At 37.2% G+C, this 24441-nt stretch overlaps 3 protein-coding genes and 1 pseudogene across 9 annotated transcripts; 2 read left to right on the top strand and 2 right to left on the bottom strand.

Moving 5' to 3' along the window:
* Nucleotides 1-407: 407 nt before the first annotated feature.
* On the top strand, nt 408-6989 carry LOC122090634 (importin subunit alpha-1a-like). 7 transcript variants are annotated; one of them, XM_042660276.1, is made up of 8 exons: nt 408-1665; nt 1792-1912; nt 1988-2084; nt 2179-2270; nt 2370-2501; nt 2662-2847; nt 3226-3304; nt 3802-3871. In XM_042660276.1, exons 3-7 carry the CDS (start codon nt 2006-2008, stop codon nt 3292-3294), a joined length of 558 nt encoding a protein of 185 aa, XP_042516210.1. In that variant the 5' UTR covers nt 408-1665; nt 1792-1912; nt 1988-2005; the 3' UTR covers nt 3295-3304; nt 3802-3871. The 7 variants fall into 7 exon arrangements, with proteins under 7 accessions (XP_042516210.1, XP_042516209.1, XP_042516208.1 ...); XM_042660275.1 differs by lacking the exon at nt 3802-3871 and having other exon boundaries at nt 1802-1912; nt 2941-3303; XM_042660274.1 differs by lacking the exon at nt 3802-3871 and having other exon boundaries at nt 2941-3303.
* LOC122092285 lies at nt 6781-9397 on the bottom strand (annotated as a pseudogene).
* On the bottom strand, nt 8868-13936 carry LOC122090633 (importin subunit alpha-2-like). The gene is made up of 12 exons (XM_042660271.1): nt 13801-13936; nt 13424-13663; nt 12977-13073; nt 12809-12900; nt 12577-12708; nt 12259-12444; nt 12017-12180; nt 11833-11911; nt 10429-10557; nt 10086-10213; nt 9616-9993; nt 8868-9401 (listed from the first exon to the last, which is right to left on the bottom strand). The coding sequence occupies exons 2-11, from the start codon at nt 13631-13633 to the stop codon at nt 9618-9620; spliced, it is 1593 nt and encodes a 530-aa protein (XP_042516205.1). The 5' UTR covers nt 13634-13663; nt 13801-13936; the 3' UTR covers nt 8868-9401; nt 9616-9617.
* A 5473-nt stretch (nt 13937-19409) lies between these two features.
* Nucleotides 19410-24255, top strand: LOC122092058 (exopolyphosphatase). The gene is made up of 7 exons (XM_042662369.1): nt 19410-20669; nt 20876-21049; nt 21177-21218; nt 22348-22428; nt 22545-22664; nt 23520-23624; nt 23714-24255. Exons 1-7 carry the CDS (start codon nt 19572-19574, stop codon nt 23753-23755), a joined length of 1662 nt encoding a protein of 553 aa, XP_042518303.1. The 5' UTR covers nt 19410-19571; the 3' UTR covers nt 23756-24255.
* Nucleotides 24256-24441: the final 186 nt, after the last annotated feature.

Genomic DNA, 24441 nt, shown 5'->3' with positions numbered 1-24441 from the left:
TATCTATCCAAAGTTGGAGAGTCGACACTAATGATGAGTAGAATACTCATGCATATACATGGACATGTGCCATTATAAAAAAATGGACTGAATTATACTCTAAATATGATATGTGGCTAATAAATTCTTTATCAAACAATTGAAATGGATATATCATTTGCCCACGTGGTAGAATAGACACTATGTGACATTTGAAAAAAATAACAAATGTTTTAAAATAATAATAATGCATGTTAATGACTTCTATTAAAGTATTAATCACTATTTTTACTTAATATAGGATTTTTTTTTGGGTACGAACTTAATATAGGATTCCATCATTACCTAATATAGGACTCCCCATGATGGAAGTAATGATCTTATATTCATATGAAAATATGAAATGTTTTTTATAATAGATTCTGGGTTTAGTATACATTTTGAAATCAAATGCGGAGTTGCAGGTTATTAACTGGTTAAGTTGGATCTCTTGGACGACATGAAAGAACAAAACATTCACTATCTCTAGACATGCCTCAGAGAGAGAGAGAGAGAGAGAGATCACCACCACCACCATGACACAATTGACTCTCCTACTGCGGGACCTTGACGACGATGACCACATGAGAGGCATCAGCTTACCTTGAGTCCTCACAGCCTCGTCCTCTGTTCTCCAACAGGGCTGGTGATGATAAACCCCATCCACCAACCAACCCGACAAGCGCTCAAGACTTTCGCTCAATCGCCCATTTGATCGTAATCCAGTCCCTCTGAATCAAACAAGCAGAACCCACTTCGCATTGATCTCAAAACGTTGTACTCCTCCATCAATGTAGTCGTATAATTCCACGAGTTCCCTGGGAAGAGGAATACCAAAGGACTAAGCCCATTACTGATGTGTTGATATTCAGAATCCGAGACAGATCCAATTTCACTACCAAAATGCCTTCATATGACGTCTGAGAAAGGAATGAGGCCCAAGCGACCAAGAACACTGTACATTAGGTTTATGAGCGAGCTTTTCCCAGCGCCAGAGAAATCCACCAAGAGAATTGTAACAATTGGAGGAATCCCTATATCTTCCTTGTTGATTCCAACTGTGGGTAGCCAAAAATCGCTGGAACGGTAAGTGAGGAGCTTACGGCGAAGCTCGTCAAGCCCTTCTGGGGCGATTAAGGCGAGCCACTCCATTTCTCTGAGGACTTTGAGCCTGGGAGTGAGGTTGGATAGCTTGGATAGTTTTAGCTTTATCTGACCTTGGTCGTTGAATTCCTCCGCGGATCTCAACCAACAGAAAAAGCGGCCTTGAAGACTCGTTGTCATCTTCGTCGCTGAGAGAGAGAGAGAGAGAGAGAGAGGGCTTCGCATCTCCTTCAGCTTCTTTTGGGGATTTCCCATTAAAAGGAGGGACGGTTATATGGATTTCCTTGATTGAAGTCATGTAGATGGGTGAAAAGAGCGACATGAGAGCAGGAAAGAAGAATCGTTATCTTTCAGAGGACAGAGAATTAAAGCTGATTCTGTTCTCAGACAGGGCCTTATCAAATTTGAATTGGCGAAGTCTGTTTGAGTCTTCCAGGAGACTCTGAAACAATGTGCTCTTCACGTTCGGTTGAATAAAATTGTTTTCTACCCAAAAGCAAACGTTACATAATACACAGATTACCAAAAATCCATGAAATGGAGGTGGGTAAGCACTCATTCACTCTGAATTATTTATTTAAAAAAGAAGAAACAAGAGAAAAAAGATTGCTCTGTTCAAGTAAACGGATTTATGACTTCTCTGTCTTATTTTCATAATTGAATTTCTAGCATTCTTCAGCTGTAACTTGTCATAGCCAGCAAGAACACCTGCACGGCAACTGCACGTAGAATGGGAATGTAATCCCAGCAAGCACGGACCTCGATTCACCCATATGCCATCGAGAGCAAGGTACACCATTTATTGGCTTCATATTTTGTTTCATCCATTATTCTTATAGCTTGTTATTTGTTTCTCCAATTGCAGTTAGAGAATTTTCACCCTATGGTTGCTGATGTTTGGTGTGTATACGATAGTATACAGCTTTTAGGTGCTACACAGATCCGGAAACTGCTTTCAATAGGTATTGACTGGATTTTGGGGCTTTTATATACTTTTTTTCTGCTTTATCTTTTGCTGATAGAAGCTTTAATCTTCTTCCTTCTTGTTTTCTGCAGAGAAGAATCAACCTATTGAGGAAGTTGTCCAATCTGGTATTGTTCATTTCTTAGTTCAGTTTCTTGAGAGGGAAAACTTTCCATTGCTTCAGGTTTGCGGAGACTGATAAAATACGTTCCACCTTTTGAAATTGTATTTTATTTTCCCCCAATATTTTCATATTAAATTTATACATTTTTTAAATAAATAGATTGAAGCAGCTTGGCCTCTTGCAAACATTGCCTCTGGAACCTCAGATCATACACAGGCTGTAATTGATCATGGTGCTGTCCCCGTCTTTGTGAAGCTTCTTGGTTCTCCTAGTGATGTACTTCAGGACCATGTATACATTTTGATGGACTGCAATATTCAGCTTTTCTTCTTCTCTGAATTGGATGCGTTACCAAAACTTTCTGTTGTTTTAATCTACTTAAGTTTATAAAGATGTTTTAATCTACTTTATAAAGATGAGGTTTTTGATGAGTCACTCTGTGAAAGTGTAGGTTGTATGGGCACTTGCAAATATTGTTAGTGAATCCCCTCGGAGTCGAGATGTTGTCCTTAGTCATGGAGCCTTGAATCCATTGCTCGCACAGTTGAATGGGCATACAAAACTTTCTATGCTCAGAACTATAGCCTGGACACTATCGAATTTCTTCAGGGGCACGCCACCGGCTCCATTTGAGCAGGTTGGACATTTCTGATGCCCTGTGTTGTGCCTTCAAGAAACTTTGGATTCGCTTATGCTGTTATTATAAATGTTTTTTATATACATAGTGCAGACCAAGCCTGCCCTTATAGCACTTGGACGTCTTATGCATTCTGATGATGAAGAAGTCTTGTCAGATACACGTCGGGCATTCTCATATATGCCTGATGTCACAGATGATAAAATCCAAACAATCATTAAAACTGGTGTTGGACCCCAACTTGTAGAGCTACTGTGATAAGTTTCTTTCTGTCCATTTCCAGAAGAGAAACATTGATCCATCCCTACCAAAAAAAGAAAAAAAGGAACAAATGTGTATCTGCAAAGCTGATATCCTTCATCCTTTGTTTCTTGCCAGCCATACATCTCCTTTTGTGCTCACTCTTGCCCTTCATACGATTGGAAATATGATCACTGGAGGAGATGAACTGACTCAGGTATGATTATTTTGATGGGTCTTTTGGTTATATACTTAGTATTGTTTCTTTTGGTGGCATTATAATTGATGGTAAATGTTTTTAATATTGTTAATTGTTCAATTTTATATTACTGCTAAACAGTTACCATCTCAATTATTTTATGCAACATTAGGGTTTTTTATTTTTATTTATTTATTTTTTATTTTTTTTAGCATTGGTATGTTGGTTTCATAATGGATGCCTTTATTTCAAAAAATTTGGTCAATGCTGCTGCACTGTTCACTCTTCCTTCCATCCATTTTTATTATTTTTAGATTTTCATATCTTATGCCATACGAGTTTATCTGGAATTCTCAGCCGGCAACCCTTTTTTTTTTTTTTTTTCTGCATTAGATCTTATACACTCCTGAATGGATACTATTCTGTAATAAGTTTGAGATGTCCATAGTTGTCAATATATAGTATGTTTGGTATTGGGTGTGGCAACATCATCATGTGAGAGAAATGTTATGCAGCTGATCAGAGATTGCCTCCATAGTCATGCTGAGTTTACAAAAGCCATATCAAGTGATGCAGATTAATTACCAAAATAGGCTTGTTTTATTAGGAATAAGCCTAGGGTTGGTAAGAAACGCTACCATAAACAGTCATACCATATCATCAAGGTATGTGATCCTGGTTCAGTGCTATTTGAAAGACATGATAGGTGTTTTGTTTTATCAGGATAGTAGTTGTGTCATGGCTCTTTCTTTTCTAGTTTTAAGCTTGCTTGATCTGTCTCTTATTTTACAGAATGGTAATCATCTTCATGGATATAGTGCCGAGGAGGTCGAGGTACGTCATGGTGGGTGCAGAATTGAAAGCTTGAGAAATGATCTTGTTTAATACTTCATTTGGTAGTTAATTCTGGATGCCATATAATTGGAGATACATGGCAGTTGAGCTTTTTAGAGCCCCTATTCCATGTGTCTTGTTAGGCACTAAAACATGTATCTCTTTCATAAACAATTCGGATTTCATATTAAGAATCTAAACAACAAAGGGCAGGGCTTAAAAATGAGCTGTCACAGTTTGTGCTGGAGATATAAACTTGGAAGCCGCCGTTGTCATGGAGTTAAAGATAAGAAGGGTTAATAGAGTTATGGTATTCCCAGAAAGGATATTCAAATTAAGGGATGCTTTGAAAAAATCATTAAAACTTATTATTGGTGCAGGTCTTCTTTTAGTTGGAACTCAAGAGGGTAGTCTCTAGAAGTCAGTTTGCTTCATAGGTACATTTTCACAAGTTAGTGGAGATTAAAGATTTCAGAAATTTTAAACAGTGGATAGGTTGCCGCAAATCTATGAGCTATAAAAGGGAGCAAAACCACTGTTGCTGTAAGTAGCTGTAGTTTGGCAGGGAGGATCGAGTGTCCCCCCTGCTGGAAGGGAGGTTCGATCCTAATTTCATGCCCATCAGACCAGGGGATGGTCTGGTCTGGTTAGTTCTCTGATTCTGGTCGATTGTGCTTCTGCACAGAACTGAGTTCTGTTTTGGTTGTTCTATCCCTGTGGTGTTGTTACTGAGTATGGTCTGTTTTAATACTCTATTTTCTGCTATTGAATTGTCCTCGGTGTGATATCTGATTTCTGAAAATCTGAGTTCTTAGTCAAAATTTCTGATTTACAAAGGGCTGTTCGATTCCTATTTCTGGACTGTTGTTTATTGTCTACTTTTGGGGTGCTTAGTGGTTGTTCTTTTGACTAAAAGTTCCTGCAGTTGGATTAGTTTGCGTTTTCAAACTTAGTCCTACATTATCAAGTGTGTATTGGCATTTAATTTTTAAATTTTTTGGTTTCAAGCCTTAACTAACAGTTAATGACATAAGCTGTTATTGGAAGTTGGAACCTCTAGTTAGCTTATGGTAGACATTGTTTATTTCTTCTTGTTACCTAGGCCATGATGGGAACTGTTGAATGGTAATGTTAGTAAATAAATTTGTGAAAAACAGTCCTCTCCTATGCAGTTTGGCTACTTGTGTTTACCCTAAGCTACCTTTAACAAGGAAATTTCCAAGTGTTCTAGGTATCTACCTAGTTCACTAATGCTAGTGTTAATGTCTGGTTGTATTTTAGGTGAAATTGTTAGAAAGAGAATACCCTTTTAATGGGGGTTGTTGTAGATGCACCAATGTATTCCACATGTTTTATACCTTCAATCTTCATCCGGTTGGGTGTTGGCAGGGTGGGGGAATAGATTCAACAGCTTCCATATTAGTCTTGGTGAATATTGGGTGTGCTTTCCCAATTATCTCCACTCTGTGTCATTTGATTTTTCACTAAGCATTATTTTCCTAAAAAAGATTTTGCCGGATGTTGTGATTTATTTTTCTAGGAACAGGAAAATACAAAGTAACTTGTTTTGTGGATTTTGTCCTCTCCAGTATGTCATCGACCATCAGGCTCTTCCCTGTGTTCGGAATCTATTGATGCATAATCATACGAATAATATCAAAAAGTTAGCCTGTTGGGTAATATCAAACATTGCAACTGGAGACTGGCGTCAGATACATGTATGTAAAATTAGCCATAATTGCAAAGTTCTAGTTCTAGTTCTAGTTGATAACATGCAAAGACAGACTATTATTGATGGAATTTAGGAAAGAAAACTTAAATTTACATAGTTCTGTATTGATTTTGCTTTCTTAAATTTGATCATTGTTGCAGTTCCATAATGGATACTCTTTGATGTTGCACAGGCTGTGGTTAAGGCTGATATCATTGGTCTTCTTGTCCACATATTGCAAACTGCTGAGTTTGACATTAAAATGGAGGCAGCATGGGCAATCTTACATGCAAGCTACCCTAGGGTTGTCAACCATAAACATATCGAGAATGTCAGTTATCGTTTCCTTTTCCTACCTACTTCCTACTGCATTGTTGATACTTATTATTCATCGATAATTTTTCTTGAGAATAGGTATCTAGTGAGCCAAGGCTGCATCAAAGTTTTGTGTGATCTCCTTATCTACCCTGATCCGATGATTGTTGCTGTCTGTTTAAAAGGGCTTGAAAACATCTTGAAGGTTGGGGAACTTGAGAAGAACGAGGGAAATAATATGGGAGTTAATCCTTATGCCCAACTGATTGATGAGGCTAAGGGATTAGAGAAGATTGAAAATCTACAGAGCCACGATGACACCGAGATCTATAAGAGGGCAGCGAAAATTCTTGAGATATATTGGTTGTTGGAGGATGTTGAGACATTGCCATTAGGTGATGCTCTTTCACGCGGTTTCAGCTTTGGTGGAAATGAACTTCAAGTTCCTTCTGGTGGTTTCAACTTCCCTTTCTATGAACTTAGAACAGTATTGTAGTCAATAGAGATTTGTGAGCGCATGAGCCTGTGGAGGATTAATGTGTAAATAATTTAGAGGGTATATATTGGATGTTTGATGACACAAGAAGTCCAGGATGCGGCCATATGTTGAGGTAGGGTGGGGAAGGTCCCCTCGTCATATTTCAGTCTTGTTGGGTCCAGTCTCAGATCCATACTTCTTTCCAAATACTACTAGCTGTAATTTGTCATAGCTAGCAAGAACACCAGAACCTGCAACTGCACGTAAGATATTTGCATTCGCACCTTTGAACAAATAATTTTCTCCTTCATGTTTAAGGATCTGTAAGAAATGAATCCATGAAACTGCTGTATTTAACTGCTTCACCAGAAGTCATCATCATTCTTCTACGGACTCTGTCAATTGGATAGGATGCAAGCTCTGGCCAATTTGTTATTAACCAACCAAATCTAAGGCGAAACTTGCAAATCATCCACACAAAAACTTGTTGGAAAATTTTTAATTAATGCAAGAAATTCAGCCTCACACACAAAGACAACGTAGAATCAAAATACTAGCCTTTCTTAAATTCAAACTTGAAGAATTACAACGAGCACCACAGAGTCATAGACTTGAGAGAATCATACATTCCGCAATAAAAACCTCGATAAACTATGATTCTTACATATTAAATGTTGAAACCACGGTAGAGCAATTCTGTCCGACTTCATTTTTTCCTGCATGCATCAATCAAACCATTGAATTGCCACCAACCATTTCCAGTAGCTATATCCGTCTTTCTCGAAGTTAAATATATGGTTGAGATAATCCTTGAACTGAAAGTTCCAAGCCTGGTTCACAGTTTCCATTAATTCTTAAATCTTACATACTTTCATACCGTGTTAAAGTCCACTTAAAAACTTAAAGCTTTTAGGTGGAGAGGCTCAACTGGTATATGAAGGCATTCAAGGTTCTAAGGTTTCTCAAAATGTGTCTATTCCCAATATCTTCTACTCTAATTCATTACACAAGTACTGATCTATAGACATGGTCATGTCATTGTAGATGGAAAATGTTTGTTCTGTAAACATGTATATCTTGAGCATTTACAACACCTGACATTTAAGGTAGAACAAGAAGAATCACCTGTGTTTCGAATTATCGAATGAGAGTTTGCTGTGTTCCCTTTCCACAATGAGGCAAATCCTTCGTTTTTTAATGTCCTACCAAAACAATCTGCAATTCCCTTAAAGGGTTCAGAGAGTCTACCAGCTTGATCATCTCATCTGGTTCTGAATCGAAAGCTTCACACGTTTAATGGGACCAGCGGCTGTTCTGGATAAAGCTGCCAAGACTCAACCCATCAAGAAGTCAACAATGAAGCCTGATAGAGAAAGGAGTTTGGACAAGGACAGGTGAGTACACGGAGGTCATTGTAGAGAGATCACCCCTCCTTTGCAATGCTTTGCATCAATGGATTCCGCAGGGCACCATTTCTGTAATTGACATTAATAAATCTTCTCTCATTAGCTCTGGATGAAATGAAAGAGGTTAGTTACTGAACAACGCTATTTCGTAATTATGATCCGTTAACATGCAAAGGCCTTCTTTTAACAGTCAGTATTGGAGACCATAACACCCATACCACATATCGGACCATAACGATCCAATACAATAAGAAGCAGCTCAATCTTATCCCATGCCAATGGGGTTGGTTACATTGATTATGTAAAAACGAAAATATCACAATAATAAGTTAGAAGAATCTCAGCTAAATGATATCCACTACATGGAACTTTGTTCTCAAGACAGTTCTCTCTATAAAAGATCATACTTGGGGAAAAAGAGTTTGTCCAGGAGTGTAGGAACCGCACCTAAACATAATGGAAGTAAAATGACCACCCCAAAGGTGAAAATGTCCACCCAAGTGCATTCCCATTGGTCGCCTTTGCTAGTGCAAGAGCCATAAGATAGAGGATGATACTTTTTTCAAAAAAAAAATTTTGAAGGCACCATGACCCCTAAGATCAAAATGACCACCCCACCCCTCATGAAAGGTAAAAATCCCACTTATATTAATACTTCCACTTGTGCTCCCATCAACTCAGAAACAATCTCCAGTGTAAACAGATCAGCTATTTTTTTTATCAGGTAAGAGAGTTCAACAATAATTCCTTCATAACATGACAACCACTTCATATATATCTTTGAAAGAAAACCAAAAAAATATATATATATATATATATATATTTGGTATTAAGAAAGGACATGGAACATCATAACCATTTTACTAAACCCTCACAAGAAAGAAGCTACTTTCCTTTTCTCTTTTCTTCTTCTCCCTTCCTTGATGTACACCAGGCAAAAGATATTGGGACTATCAATATCACCTCGCAACAATACATAAAGACCCACAGAATGCGACTATATCACCACTACAACCACTAAACTACAAACGAATAAAGAGAAAAAAATCGGACTCATACTGAATTGTGTTTTGAGGCTTCCCCGCTATACTAATGAGCAGAATCCTGTGGTATACAACGCGGACACCGGACTCCGTTCCACACAATAAACCCTCGGCCCCTTTATTGGACCACCATATAACTGACCCCGATGGCACCTCCCGAACCAGACCTGAGACTGGACCAAACAGGACTGAAACTTGACGACGACAACGACACGACAACGAGAGGACCTTCCCGACCCGACCCCAACAAATATCCTCATCGGCCGCAACCTGGACTTCTTGCATCATCAACCTGGACTCTGCATCATCAAACCACCAATTCATAGCCCTACAAAAAAAAATTAACATTAATCCTCCATTTTGAAAGAAATTGACAAGCAATAAAAACAAATGTCTCAGGCATCTCTTCAAAAGCTTGTGAAAAAGCATATGGAAACAATGCCACACATCAAAGTAGGGTCATGCAACAGTAACATATTTTCTACCAAAATACGGCACACTGGCATAAAAATTTTGAATTTGGATACAAAGATAAAGCATACCTTCAACTGAAGTTGAAACCACCAGAAGGAACTGGAAGTTCATTCCCACCAAAGCGGAACCCTGGTTGAGCAGCCGCATCACCTGGGGGCAATGTCTCATCATCCTCCTCTAACCAATATGTCTCAAGAATTTTCACTGCTTTCTCATAAATCTCAGTGTTGTCATGGCTCTGTAGGTTTTCAATCTTCTCTAATCCCTCAGCCTCATCAATCAGTTGGGCATAAAGATTAACTCCCCCACTGTTGCCTAGGTTCTTCTCAGCTTCCCCAACCTTCAAAATGTTTTCAAGCCCTTCTAAACAGACAGTAACAATCCTTGGATCTGGACAGATGAGGAGATCACACAAAGGTTTGATGCAACCTTGGCTCACTAGATACCTATTCCCAAGAAAAATTATTGACCAATTAAGTATCATGAGTGCAATAGGAATCAAGGAGCAAAAAGAAACGATAGCTAAGCAGAGAAGTACTTGATTTGATCATGAGTGCCACCAGAGGTTGCGTTTGAGATTGCCCATGCTGCCTCCTTTTTAATGTCAAACTCAGCAGTTTGCAACAAGTGAACAAGAGGACCAATAATACCAGCTTCAATCACAGCCTGTCAATACCAAAGAGCATTCATTATGGCACTGCAAAAATAATGAAATCAAAAGAAACGAAAAACTAAATACATTTACAATTTCTTTCCTATACTCCATCAACAATAGTCCCTATTTGCATGTTGGAAACTAAAACTACAGTCTTGCAATTATGCTTAATTTTAGAACTTATTAGACTCAATAAAGGCCAATTCTCTAGGTGAAATTTAAATACCTGAATCTGATCCTTGTTTCCAGCAGTGATATTAGATATTGTCCAACAAGCTTCCTTTTTTATACTCTTCTTATGATTGTGTGTCAACAGATTCAGAAGGCAGGGAAGCGCCTGATGGTTGATGATATACTGGAGAGGACAAAGTGCACAAAACAAGTTAGTCAGCTTTGTAATTCCCTAGACAGATAAATCACAAAATAAGACAAATATTTTTAAGGAATGCATAGTGCAAAACCAAATGACAAAGAGTAAAACTATGTTTAGAATCCTCGATAATTAAGAAAAGAATGCATAGTCATTAACTGCTAATTAAGGATTGAACCAAAAATACAATAATTCAATGCCAATAAACACTTGAATTGGCTATTCTTAACCCAGCAGGACTATGGACAGAATCTTTGATAAGCTGCACAGAATCTCTCACATAAGGTTTGCCAAATCCAACATCAAAGAGTATATTTACGTCGATGGACATCTCAAAAACATTTTAGAGAATCGAACCATTTTGAAGAGTATAAAATCTTATGCAGAAAAAACAATTGATCGCCGTCTCAGAATACCATATAACCCATGCTTTCAAGGCATCAGATACGAATATCCAAAGACCACCAAAATGATTGGAAGGCAGAATGAACAGTGCAGCAGCATTGACCCAAAAAATCGAAATAAAGCATCTATTAAGAAACTAACATGTTAGTCCTTCAAAAATGAAACCCCCGTCACTCCAAAATAATCCAAACTACCACCCCTACTAAAGCAAATAAGCATCAAAACCCAATTATCAAACGGAAATCAGCAATTACCAAGGAATTTCCTTATATCATCATCAAATACATAAAATCATCATAAACGATGTAAAAGCAAGTCCAAAAATATTACAAACACCACCATGAAAGTAGAGAAATTAAGGTAAAGCTTTCATGTGAGAATCACAAATTTCTAGTAGATATACCAGGGATATGCATTTAGTTTACCCCAAAAAACCTACAATTGTTTCTATACAAGCAAATGATCAAGATCTACTCCACTACTAATATATAGAGAGAGAAATGCTTACATCAGATTTACCAAGTTTAACAAATTAAAAGGCACACAACGACGATCCACCTGTAAGAACTGTTTCTTACATGAAAAAGAAATGCCAGTATTTTTCTTCCTTTTCAAGAGATAAATTGCAGGCACTAAAACAAAAGCATCTAGCAAGTCCCAATCATGACTCAAACCAAGCCCCCCCCCCCCAAAAAAAAATACCAATCCTAATGTTACATAAACAAAATGAGACGCTAATTATGTACCAACAATATAATATTGAAAAATTAACAATATTAAAACCATTTACCACCAAAGAAACAATTAAAAATGAAGTATATAATCAAAAGACCCAACAAATCAAAATAATCATACCTGAGTCTGTATATCATCACCAGTGACAATATTTCCAACGGTACGAAGAGCAGGAATGAGCACAGAAGGAGATGGATGGCTGACAACAAACAAAGGATGAAGGTTCAGATTCATGTGTACACATTTTTTTTTAGGATGGAAGCAATGTTTCTATTCTGAAGAATGGAGAGAGAAAGAATCTTACAGCAGTAGCTCTACAAGTCGGGGACAGACACCAGCTTCAATAACAGCTTGGATTTTATCATTTGTACCATCGGACAAATACGAGAGTGCCCAACATGCATCTGTCAAGACTTCTTCATCGTTGGAATGAATAAGACGCTCCAGTGCCGGAAGGGCAGGCTTGGTCTACACCATGTATTTAAAGAACAATTAAAATTACAAGACAAGTCGTTCAGATAAAAATAAAAAAAAGAAATGTCCTACCTGCTCAAATGGAGGCTGCGGCTTGCCTCTACAGAAGTTTGATAATGTCCAGGTAGCATTTCTCAGCATAGAAAGTTTTGCATGCTCATTCAACTGAGCAAGCAACGGAATCAAAGCTCCTTGACCAAGGACGAGATCTCGACAGCGAGGTGAATCACCAGCAACATTTCCAAGTGCCCACACAGCCTATAGTAGTTTCACAGGGTGAGTCATTAAAAACCTTATCTTAAACTTATGTTAAAACAAACAACAAAAAGTTTTGGTAATTCATCCAATTCAAAGAAGAATAGCCAAATTCTACAGTCCATCAAAATATACCTGTTCCCGAACATCATCACTAGGAGAACCAAGAAGCTTCACAAAAATGGGGACGGCCCCATGATCAATTACAACCTTTGTATTATCCGAGGTTCCAGAGGCAATGTTTGTGAGAGCCCAAGCAGCTTCAAACTATTCCATTAAAAAAATGTACAAACTTAATATGAAAATATTGGAGAAAACTAAAATTCAATTTAGAAAAGTAGAAACTAATTTATTAGTGTCTGCAAACCTGGAGCTGTGGAAAGTCCTCCCTCACAAGAAACTCAACAAAACGAGGAACAACGCCCGATTGGATAACTTCCTCAATGGGTGGACTACGCTCTGCAGAAAAAATGCTTCTATCAGGTAAAGATAAATCCAAACAAAGAGAGGAAAACCCCCCAAAATATATCAATACCTATTGAAAGCAGTTTCCGGAACTGTGTAGTAGCCTCAAGCTGTAAACTGCTGTCATCAGACCAAACACCAGCAACCATAGAAGGAAGACTCTCTAACTGCAATTGAAGAAACACAAATCACAAGCAATAAGAATCATACATGAAAAAGGAACTCGAAATTTCAATCTCCCAATCGATTCCCACACAAACAGGGCCAAATATAGCAAAATTTTATAACATAATCCTATTCTAATTTATAACACCCAATAGAGTGAAACGGATCAAACAAACACTGAACAAATGCTAGCAAAAACCCAACCCTAACTAGAATCAGGGATCAAGGTTGAAACAGTAAGTTTCATATCCACACCGCACCTAGCTGCTGTTACTGAAACCGATCATTTCTTGAATTAGGAAAGTAAAACTTAAATAAAATAAACAAAAAATGAAGCGATTAAATGGTGTACCTTTCTCTCCATAGCAGATGGGTGAATCGAGGTAGGAAATTGCTGTGCTTGCATGCCCTCTCTTCTCTTCTTCTGCAAGCTTTCCTCTCTTCTGTTTTTACGGATCTCGACCATGTTATCTTCTCTCCTTCTCCGACCTTCATCTGCATCAACAGCAACCTTGTATCGGTTGCGACGAACCTCAGTTCTGGCGTTAGGTCTAAGAGACATGGCTGCTCCGATCTATGATAATATGAAACCCTAACAACAAACAAGAAGCGGTGAGCCGAGATCAGATAGAAAATACTTTGGATTATGAAGGAAAAGCAAAAAGGCAAAAACCCTAGAAACAAAGACAGAAAGTGGTAAAGCATAACAGATTAGAGGAGAAGAGTCACCTAATTAGAGACTGTTGAAGAGAGTAAGGAGGAGACAGTGGGTGGGGGCGATTTGCGGAAGAGGAGAGAGCGTAAGTACACGACCAAACCCAAGGCCAAGGGTTTTTATTTTTCGTTTTTAAAGTTTCGATTTTGGAGATGATCTTTATAAGCGGTTTAAAACAACGGGTTAGGGTGGTTGTACAAAAAGGTTCACTTTATTCATTTATTAACGAAAATGCCACCCATTTTGAATTTGAAGTTGTGAAAACCTACCAGATTCGGCCTTCCAAGCGGCTTCCTCACGTTGTAATTCATTTTCTTTGCCCTCGTTTCCAGGTGTCTGTGGCGTGCCCTCCCCTGCGGGTCGAAATATGAATTCGGATTCGTATTTGTTTTCGTTTATGGGTATTTGGATTAAAATCTAAATTATCTGAAAAATTATTATTTGATTAAATAAAATAATTAATAAGTGATTTTGAGGACTCTTAAAGTTTGAATAGGCTCTAGAGTATGAGGAAAATAGTTAAAATAAGTTAAACGGATGGATTAAGAGTAAATTATATTCATTGGGGGGAAAAAAGTTTCGATTACACAAATCAGAGAATAAACGGATAGTTGAAAATCCGAATTCGATCCGCATCTGTATTTATTTAGAGATATTCGTTTTCGGTTAGAAAATATCTAGATCCAAACACATTTGGTCCAAATTCGATCCGTTTACATCCCTCCTAACATTTATGTTATTGGGCCATTTTCTATTCCAAAAATAACTATTGGTATTTTCATTCTAAAATAAATTTTTGGACCAAAAAAAAAATGTAATTGGGTAAAGCTTATCAAGTAGAGAAGGCATTCGTATGGAAAAATCGAAACTGTCCAGCTCGACTTGTTCCCTTTCTCCCCCTATTTCTCCCCTTTGTTGGATAGGACCCCTCTCCATAGATTCTAGCCCTAGGATTACTCTCTAGTTGTTGTGCTCTATGGAAGGGGAGCCGAATCCTTCTTTTTTTTAATAAAAATATTGATATTCTAAATTTTATTTTTTGATTTTCAACTGTTAGTGTTTCTCATCAATTGGTTCATTCCAAGAAACAAAAAAAAAATCTATTGATCACATATATTTTAATTTTTTTCAATGAGAACGAAGAAGGATAGAAATATAAAACGTTATCATGCAAAACCTATGGAGCCAAAGAAGTGGATTGAGGTGAAACTCTCTTATTAATTTGTCCAACAGAGGGCATCCAAGCAAACTGAGCTAGTGAGTAAGAATATTTACACAGAAAAATGAGATACAAGGTGAGTAATGATTATGGTTCAATCCATTCGCACTCTAGACTTCGTCAAAGTACATCCACAAAGTCCATTGCTTCTTGAAAAGAAGCTCATTCCTTGTTATCCACAGATACCAAAAGATGGAGTGAAGGCTAGGAGTTTTTGTCTACTTGGGAGATGGTGATTTATGCTTAGGAGAGTGTTCATATACAATGTATGGGAATGCATTAATAAGGTGCAATGAAATGGTACCATGCATAAGAGAAACATGAGATCATTTTCTGTGAAGAGGAGAGAGACGACATAGAAGGGCTAGTGTACCCTCCCCCGGGGGCTTAGAGAAACTTTTCTCTTATTTTATTTATGAAAGAGGGTTTCTTAAAGACAACTTGGCCCCAACGCTGTTGTAGAGGCCCATGGGATCACTAGTAAAAGCATCAACATGTGCAAAATTTTCACTTTTTATGAGGGGTGGGATTGTCATTCGCCCCCACCCACCTTGTCTGATTTTATTAGACACTGCCTTTAAGCTTATTTTTTTTATTTATTTATTTACTTATTAGTAGACCATGGATCTATATGCGGCTTGCATATAATAACATCTCCCATGGCTAGCCAATAGGTGCATCGTGCATATCAGGAGGTGCCTTATTACTTTGTTTAGTTTATAGGGTTCTTAGTTCAATATCAGGAGGTGCCTCACTACTATGTTTTGTTTTTAGAGATCTCAGTTCAATATCAGGAGGGAGAGGGAGAGGGAGAGTGAGAGCAATGTAGATGGTGTGTACAATGCACCTCTTTTCCCTTTATTTGTCTATTTTGATAGGTTTTCCCCTTATTATTACTACCACATTATGTGTTGATTGATGACACAATATCTAATGGCTCGTTTGATAACATTTCTGCCATTTTTGTTTCAAGAAACTGCATAAATATAAATTTCCGTTTTTATAAACAGAAAAGTAAAAATGGGATTGAAGATGTTTGATAAGTCATGTTTCTGAAAGTCACTAGTAACCAGAGAAATAACGGCCATGAGTCGTTTCCAGAAACGGCGAAACAAGTAGAACTTGTTTCACCTAGGTCGTTTCTTGAACCATAAATAGGTAGAAATTTCTATTTCTATTTCTGAAAACAAGTGAAACGAAACAATTTTATCAAATGCTTTTTGTTCCGTTGTTTATAAACGGCAGAAACGTGTTTCTTGAAACGTTATCAAACGGGCCCTAAGCAACGTGGAGGCTATGTACATTGCAGTCAATCAATAAATTCGTTTGATTAATCAAATTTAATGGACATATATATATATTTAAAAAATTGACGAAATAATAGCTAACCCAATGGCCGCTAGCTATAAGCTCTCCTCATTTGACTGAATGTTCTCATCAGATCTCTGGTTCTCTATTGCATTCTCTAAGACACTGTTTGACAACTTTTGTTTATGTCGTTTATACTTTTTATTGCTCCCATAAATGGAGAAACAACCTAAAAAGCGTTTGATAAAGTTGTTTTGTTTCATCTGTTTTTAGAAACATAAATCAAAATTTATGCCTATTTACAATTTTAGAAACGACTTTGACAAAACAAGTCGGACTTGTTTTGTTGTTTATAAAAATGAATTTGAGAGAAAAAAAAAAAAAAAGACTATTGTGCCCAATAAATCTCTCAACTATTTAAAACCTAAAAAGAGACAATTGAACCCTCTTTCCCTTTTGGGCATCCGATGATACTATTGGGTTTTTTAGTAGCATTATGTTTGCAAAAAAGTTTTCGAGAAACAGGTTTATCAAACACCAAAACCCGTTTCTGTTTTCAAAAACATGAAAAGCTTTTTCTGCCATTTCTAGACACATAAATAGCATAAACGTTATCAAATGGTGCCTAAGTATGTTTATTTTCATCATTCCGATAAAGCCAACAAGCAATAAAATAAAAGTATAGTACTCTTGTAGGAAGATCGTGGCATCAAATGCCACTTCCATGGGGGAGGGGTCAATCGGCTATTCCCGCGACATGGAAAAAGTGAGACTTTTTTTTTTTGCGTGTGTGATTAAATATATATATATATAAAGAAAAAAAATATAATATTACATTATAAAAAAAAAAATTATTCAAGGGCTTCAGATAATACTAGAGCTAACAATATAAGTGAAGAGTGATCCTATGAACTTTGTTTTCAAATTAGCTTGTAAATCTACCAATAGTAATAAGGGGTGTAGAAAATATCAAGATGATGTAAATATTTTAGATAATTAGCTCGGAAGGGGATTTGGATCTTCCTCTATTGAATAGTCAATTGATGATCCGAGGTCAGTACCAAAGATTGCAACCGATTCCCTATACCATGGCAAACTTCTCCTAATTGGATATATTCTTGTTCATAAAGTGTTCTTTTCGACCTGTGCCTTTCTTTCTTTTTGCTAGTTTTTCTTTGGAAAGAAAGAAAAAAAAAAATCCTATGAAAATCAAAACATCAGGTAATTGCCCTCCATCTATTAAATGGTACACTCCTATGTCTTTCAACTATGACCCATGGGAGGGTATCTTTTAAATGATGACCATAGTTAGCAAATTCGGATTCGGGAATTATTCGGACGGAGAATTATTCGGAATAATTCGGACGATTAATTTAAGGATTCGGTCAAAAAAATGGTCAAAAAATCTTATTGGGGTTAAAAAAAAAATTTTGTTTTTTTTTTTTATTTTTTATTTTTGGTTTTTTTTTTAAAATAATGTTTAAATGGACCGAATAATTCGGTTTAATTCGGATTCGGTACGAATTATTCGCGATTTTTATTCATTTTGGAAAAAGTCACGAATTTTAAAGAATTTTATTTTTAATTCGGATTCGGTCCGAATTTTTGATAAAATTTGAAAAAATTTGGTTTGGCTGAATTGATAACTATGATGATGACTAGTGTTTTTTTTTTTTTTTTTTGGGTAGAAAAATGATGACTAGTGTTGGTTATAGAATTGCTCTTAATTCCTTTAGCTCTTGCTGTTCATAGTTGGAAGAGATTGTATACACATGTTTTCATGGAAAAGACTTCAGACACCTATTTTGATCGCGACATGGGAATGTTTCTCACTAATTGAATGTGTCAATTACGGCGACTAGGAATTCCTCACATTTTCCATTCTAATCCTCCCATCACACTCGTTAAGCCCTTTTCCTTTTTCTTCAATCTCCAATAAGACAGCCATAATGTTGAAAAGGAAACATTGGAATGTTTCCCTTAAGCAAGTGGACAAGCGGTATGACCATTTGATATATGGAGAATCTCTCCTGCATAGATAACGATACTGTTTATTAATGTTTCTACTATTTTTATGTCTAGAACACAGAAACAGCAGAAACGACTTTTCACGTTTTTAAAAATACAAACGGATTTTTTAGTGTTTGATAAATCTATTTCTTGAAATGTTTTTTGCAGATATAATGTCGCTAAAAAACCCAATAATATCATCGGATGCCCAAAAGGAAGAAAGGGTCCGGTTGCCTATTTTTAAGTTTAAATAGTTGAGAGATCTATTGGGCACAACTACATTTTTTTTATTTTTTCTCTCAAATTCGTTTCTAGAAACGACAAAACAAGGAAAATCATTTATAGAATTGTAAATAAGCATAAATTTTGATTTATATTTTTAAAAACAAGTGAAACGGAACAACTTTATTATTCGCTTTTTAAGTTGTTTTTCTCCTTTTGGGGAAACAAGAAAATGTAGAAATGACAGAAACGAAATGTTGTCAAACGGTGCCAACATTTTGTATGGATGAAAAAGGATTGGATATGGATTGAATCTGGATCATATGTGATTAGATCTGATTTAGATACCCCTAAATGAATAAGGATGTGGATCGAATTTGGATTTTTTGACTATCTATTTACTATTTGACTTATGTAATCCAAACCTTTATTCCCGATAATGAATACAATTTGCTCTTAATTCAAATTTTTAAGTTGTCTTAGCTCTTTTCCTCATTCTTTAGAATATGTCTAAACCTTAAGGATCTTCAAAATTATTAATTAATTATTTAATTAGATCATATAATTATTTTTCAAATAATTCGAATTTAGATTCAGAGACCGATACAAATGTGGATTCGAATTCAAATTTTAGGCATCTATTTACATCCCAACAAGTCAATTAAGCTGTGTAGGCCACAAAGGCCAATATAATCTATCTTTCCTTAGAAAATATTACAAAACCAATAGTATAAAATAAAATGAAAACAATCCAGTATCAGCCAAGAATCAAGATATCGAACAAAGGTCGATACCAAATTTTATCAATCCGATCCAACCGATTCAGGCTGATACGATCCGATTCTTCAAACCGTGGTCGTTGGATTGAGGAGTGGAAATTTTCACGTTCAAATTTGCGACATTTTCTATGAAAAATCTTTTAGTTGGAATTCTCCCTTGCACTCTCTCCGCAGATTATATCAGTCAGTCCCCGCCATATTTCGTTCAGATAATCTCTGGGATAGTTGAGAACACCCACACGGAACAATGGCGATTGATCTTTCAAACCCTGTAAATTCCTCCAAGCTTCTCGCTGTGGTAGACATGGGTACCAATTCCTTCAAGATGTTAGTGGTTCGAGCTGAACCAAATGGTAAGTTCCTTGCGGTTGATCGCATTAAGGAGCCTGTTGTCCTTGGGAGCGGAATGCTTGCGGATGACGCTACCATCTCCCCCGACGCTCAACACCGAGCTATCGTTGCGTTGCGGAAATTTGATCAGGTCTTGCAGAGCCAGCGAATTCATTACACCAAGATCGTCGCCACTTCCGCTGTACGAGAAGCTGCCAACAGATTGGAATTCCTCTCTAGAATTCGAGAAGAAGTAGGGTTTGAGGTGGATGTTTTGTCTGGGGAGGAAGAAGCTCGGCTTGTCTATCTTGGCGTTCTTCAATTCCTACCAGTTTACGATGCAACTGTTTTAACCGTCGATATCGGCGGTGGTTCCACTGAATTCGTTATTGGGAAGCAGGGAAAGGTGCTTTTTGCGACTTCGTTGAAGCTAGGGCACGTTACTTTGACGGAGGCTTTTGTAAAGGACGGGAAACTCGTGGATATGAGGAATCACATCCGTTCCGTTCTACAAGAGTCTGGATTGATTGAGAAAGTCAGGGAGATCGGCTTCGAGATTGCTGTTGGTTCTTCTGGAACAGTTCGCTCCATTGAGAATGCTATTTTCAGAGGATACGGTCGTGGCTTGACGAATAACATCGCACCCTTGGCGGAATTTGGAAGGGATTGGAGATTCAGTCGGGAGGAACTTGGGGTTGTTGCTGAGAGCCTGTGCTGTTTGGATACTGGAGGGATAGATGCAGCGAGGAGAGCTGGGTTTTTCAAGAGGCGGTCGGAGTTTATTACCGCCGGTGCAGTTCTCTTGTCCGAGATTTTTGAGACTCTTGACATTGATGAGATGCGAGTTTCTGGTTCTGCACTAGGAGAAGGGATCGTTTCAGAAATCCTAGCTACCTCTTGTGATGATTATGACATCAATGTCAATTCCAGATGGCGATCTGTTGTTCACCTCTCAACAAGGTTTAATAGTCCGAAGAAGATGAAATCAGCTGTGTACTGTGCAAGCATAGCTAGGGTATCACCTTGACCACTTTGATTGTTATGTTTCCTCTTCGAGTTGAGGTTGTAGTCTGAATTTAGATTTTTTTTCCCTACTATCAGTCCAGTCGCCAGTGACACTTGACAGATGATTTTCTTCATTGGCCTTTATTTATTTATTCAATTGTAGTATTACCATGAAGCACCCCTAAAGATTGTCTCACTGCTAATGGATTTCTGCAGGAGTTCTTTGAAGGTGTAAGAAAGTGTGATGTTCTTACTAACCATGAAAATAAATGTGCATTCTTCTTGGATGAAAAAGATCTTGAATATCTTGAAGCTGCATGTTTGCTTCATAGCATTGGAATCTTTATTGGTAAGAAACGCTACCATAAACAGTCATACCATATCATCAAGGTATGTGATCCTGGTTCAGTGCTATTTGAAACACATGATAGGTGTTTTGTTTTATCAGGATAGTAGTTGTGTCATGGCTCATTCTCTTCTAGTTTTAAGCTTGCTTGATCTGTCTCTTATTTTACAGAATAGTAATCATCTTCATGGATATAGTGCCGAGGAGGTCGAGGTACGTCATGGTGGGTGCAGAATTGAAAGCTTGAGAAATGATCTTGTTTAATACTTCATTTGGTAGTTAATTCTGGATGCCATATAATTGGAGATACATGGCAGTTGAGATTTTTAGAGCTTCTATTCCATGTGTCTTGTTAGGCACTAAAACATGTATCTCTTTCATAAACAATTCGAATTTCATATTAAGAATCTAAACAACAAAGGGCAGGGCTTAAAAATGAGCTGTCACAGTTTGTGCTGGAGATATAAACTTGGAAGCCGCTGTTGTCATGGAGTTGAAGATAAGAAGGGTTAATAGAGTTATGGTATTCCCAGAAAGGATATTCAAATTAAGGGATGCTTTCAAAAAATCATTAAAACTTATTATTGGTGCAGGTCTTCTTTTAGTTGGAACTCAAGAGGGTAGTCTCTAGAAGTCAGTTTGCTTCATAGGTACATTTTCACAAGTTAGTGGAGATTAAAGATTTCGGAAATTTTAAACAGTGGATAGGTTGCAGCAAATCTATGAGCTATAAAAGGGAGCAAAACCACTGTTGCTGTAAGTAGCTGTAGTTTGGCAGGGTGGTAGAAAGCTTATCGTGCTAGCATGAAGACACAGGTTTAGGTCTGAGAGCATCCACTTTGTGCAAAAGTGCCAATGGCTAGGACCATTTATAATCCACACCCTCCCTGGACCCTACAAAAATGGAACTTCCACTGGGTGATTGCGCTTTTAAAACCATATTGTTGTAGAGAAGAAAGAAGAAGAAAAAAAAAATGTAGTTAAAAAACCCAAATGATTGTAAGGTAATTCTTTTGCCAAAAGTAGTTTTGCAGAATCTCTCTCTCACTTAGGTCTTTCTTAATGCTATACATACATGCTGTCTTAAGAGTGCAACATGATGCATATGATTTGAGAGGTTAATAGGTCACTTGCCATGAATCTCCAATCTCCGCTGAAATGGTATCCCGATTTAATGAAATTGGAGATAACTAAGAAAGATTATTTTTCATGCTTTCACAGTGCACCCAATGCAGATTATTTTTCATGCTGTCACAGTGCAACCAATGCATCAAGTGCAATGGCTGGTGTTCTTGCTCCTAATGATGGACATTCTAATTTTTCTCCCTTTCCAAATATGCAGCTAATAGCACTCCTTGCAAGATATCACAGGAAGAAGTTCCCAAGTTATGATCAACCATCACTTCAGCATTTTGAAAATGATGTATCTTTATATTAATGCTTTTAAATATGTTGCTCTCTAACAATTTCTCATTCTTATATTGATATAGACTTTAAATCTTCCCTCCGCATTCTTTTCCCTTAATCCTGGTATTTCAGATAAATCAGAAATTCAGACTCCTTTGTGCAATCATACGCATTTCTGTCGCAATACAACAGTGCCAGTGGATGACCTTTGAGGGTCTGGAACTATCTCCTTCTGACAAGGGTTTCAAAGTGGTATTTTTCAATTTCAATCCTGTGGGGTGCCAGTCATATGGTTGGCATGTGAGAGTGAAATAATATCTCCATTTGTTTTGATTTTGTCGCTCTTTGCTGTTTGGATCCATTTCTTAATACAGGCCACTTCATTTTATTTCCATGTCCAATAAGTAGATTGTTGAATAGTCTTTATTCACTTCGTATACACTTTGTCGGTGCCCTTCTACTCTTCCAATGTTCCATTGGTTAGAGTTGGCAAGTTGTCGTTCATTTTCATTGAAAGACAATAAAGGTAAAAGGACAAGGATTGTACTTAATGCTTTCTTCTTTTAGATACAACATGAGGTAGGTTTTTTCCCTTTTCGCTCCCCTTTTTCCTGGGTTGAGGGTGGGTGTAGAACCCAGTGTTTTTGACAGCTCTAATCTTGAGACTTGTGGTAATTATTTTGCTTACTGACCTTATTTCTGCTTTTGATTGTAGGTGTGTTACTAGATAAGTAGCATCCTCATGTAGACTGTTTCTCTCTTGGACAATGATAAATTTTTTTTTTTTGGTAGAATTGGACAATGATAAATTAGTGACATGAAAAATGTTATATGTTCGGAGAGAGTGCTAGCTTTCAGCAATACTTCGCCGGAGTGGCTGCAAGTTACCAAATGACAAAACAATATGGCATTTGTAAATTATATTACATTGAATTGGATTTGTAAATTAAAGAACTCTGTAAAAGTTTCCTTGCAGTCTCATTGTAGCATTCCTTACAGTTAATGTTGTCTGTACTATGCTCTCATCCATTACTCTAGATTATTTGTGAAAATTGATTTAACTTCAAGAGTTGTTTTCTTAGTTTCTCATTGTTGTTGAACTTACAGGTACTTAAACAAGTAACAGATCAACCTTTGCTTACTGATAGTAGGCACCAGACAGTGAAGGATATTGAAGATGAACTAAGGCCGGAGTTGGAGAACTTTAAAGAAGTATTCTGATTCAGATTCACTTGTAACTTATTCACAGCCATTGATGTTATGATCGTTCATCTTCATCACCATCACTCCTTTGTTTCCAGGTTTTCCAGCAGAAATTATTGTTTGTGGCTCCCTCAACTTGAAACCGTGAAGATGTACAGATCTGGTGATGAGACGCATAATCTTACCTCAGAATGATATTCTTTTTCAAGCTCCAATAACTCAGGTCCACCTTTAGCAGTTCTCCTCCCTTCTGGAGTTCTGGACCCTTTTTTCATGCATAGCAAGGCTCACAGTCGTGGAAGTTTTGAAGCTTATGACTCTAATATGATTTTCTGCTTACTGACAACCAAGAAGGAATTATTCAGAAACAGAGGATGCACCCTGTGATATGTATAAAGCCTTGATTTTTTTAAACATGGGGACAAGCCACGCATAGAATTTGTGCCCATTTTTCTATGTTATTTTTTTTTTTGTTCCCCTCCACATCTTTTGGCTTAAAGTAAGTTTTTCTTTCATGACAATAGTTTAACATTACTGTATTTCATTTTAAGAAAATGCTTACATCACAGATTTGTGAGCTTCGTGAGTGCTACACTCCAATAGCAATTCAGAAATAAATAACAAATATTTTTTCTCCCTAGTTTATGGGTTTGGACTCCGAGGATCCTATATAACTTTTTCTATGAAAGGATTGTAAGTCTGTGACGGACCTCTTGATACCAGTTCTGTGAGATTGGCAAACCCATTTTTTGTTTTCTGTTGAAAACTTTATACTTAAATTATAGTTAAAGTTTCTCCCCAATGTGGGGGGAGGAAAACTCACAAT

The sequence above is a fragment of the Macadamia integrifolia genome, chromosome 10, assembly GCF_013358625.1.
Source record: "Macadamia integrifolia cultivar HAES 741 chromosome 10, SCU_Mint_v3, whole genome shotgun sequence".
Taxonomy (NCBI): domain Eukaryota; kingdom Viridiplantae; phylum Streptophyta; class Magnoliopsida; order Proteales; family Proteaceae; genus Macadamia; species Macadamia integrifolia.
The sequence above is the reverse complement of the archived record's forward strand: the minus strand, read 5'-3'. Positions and strand labels throughout refer to the sequence as shown.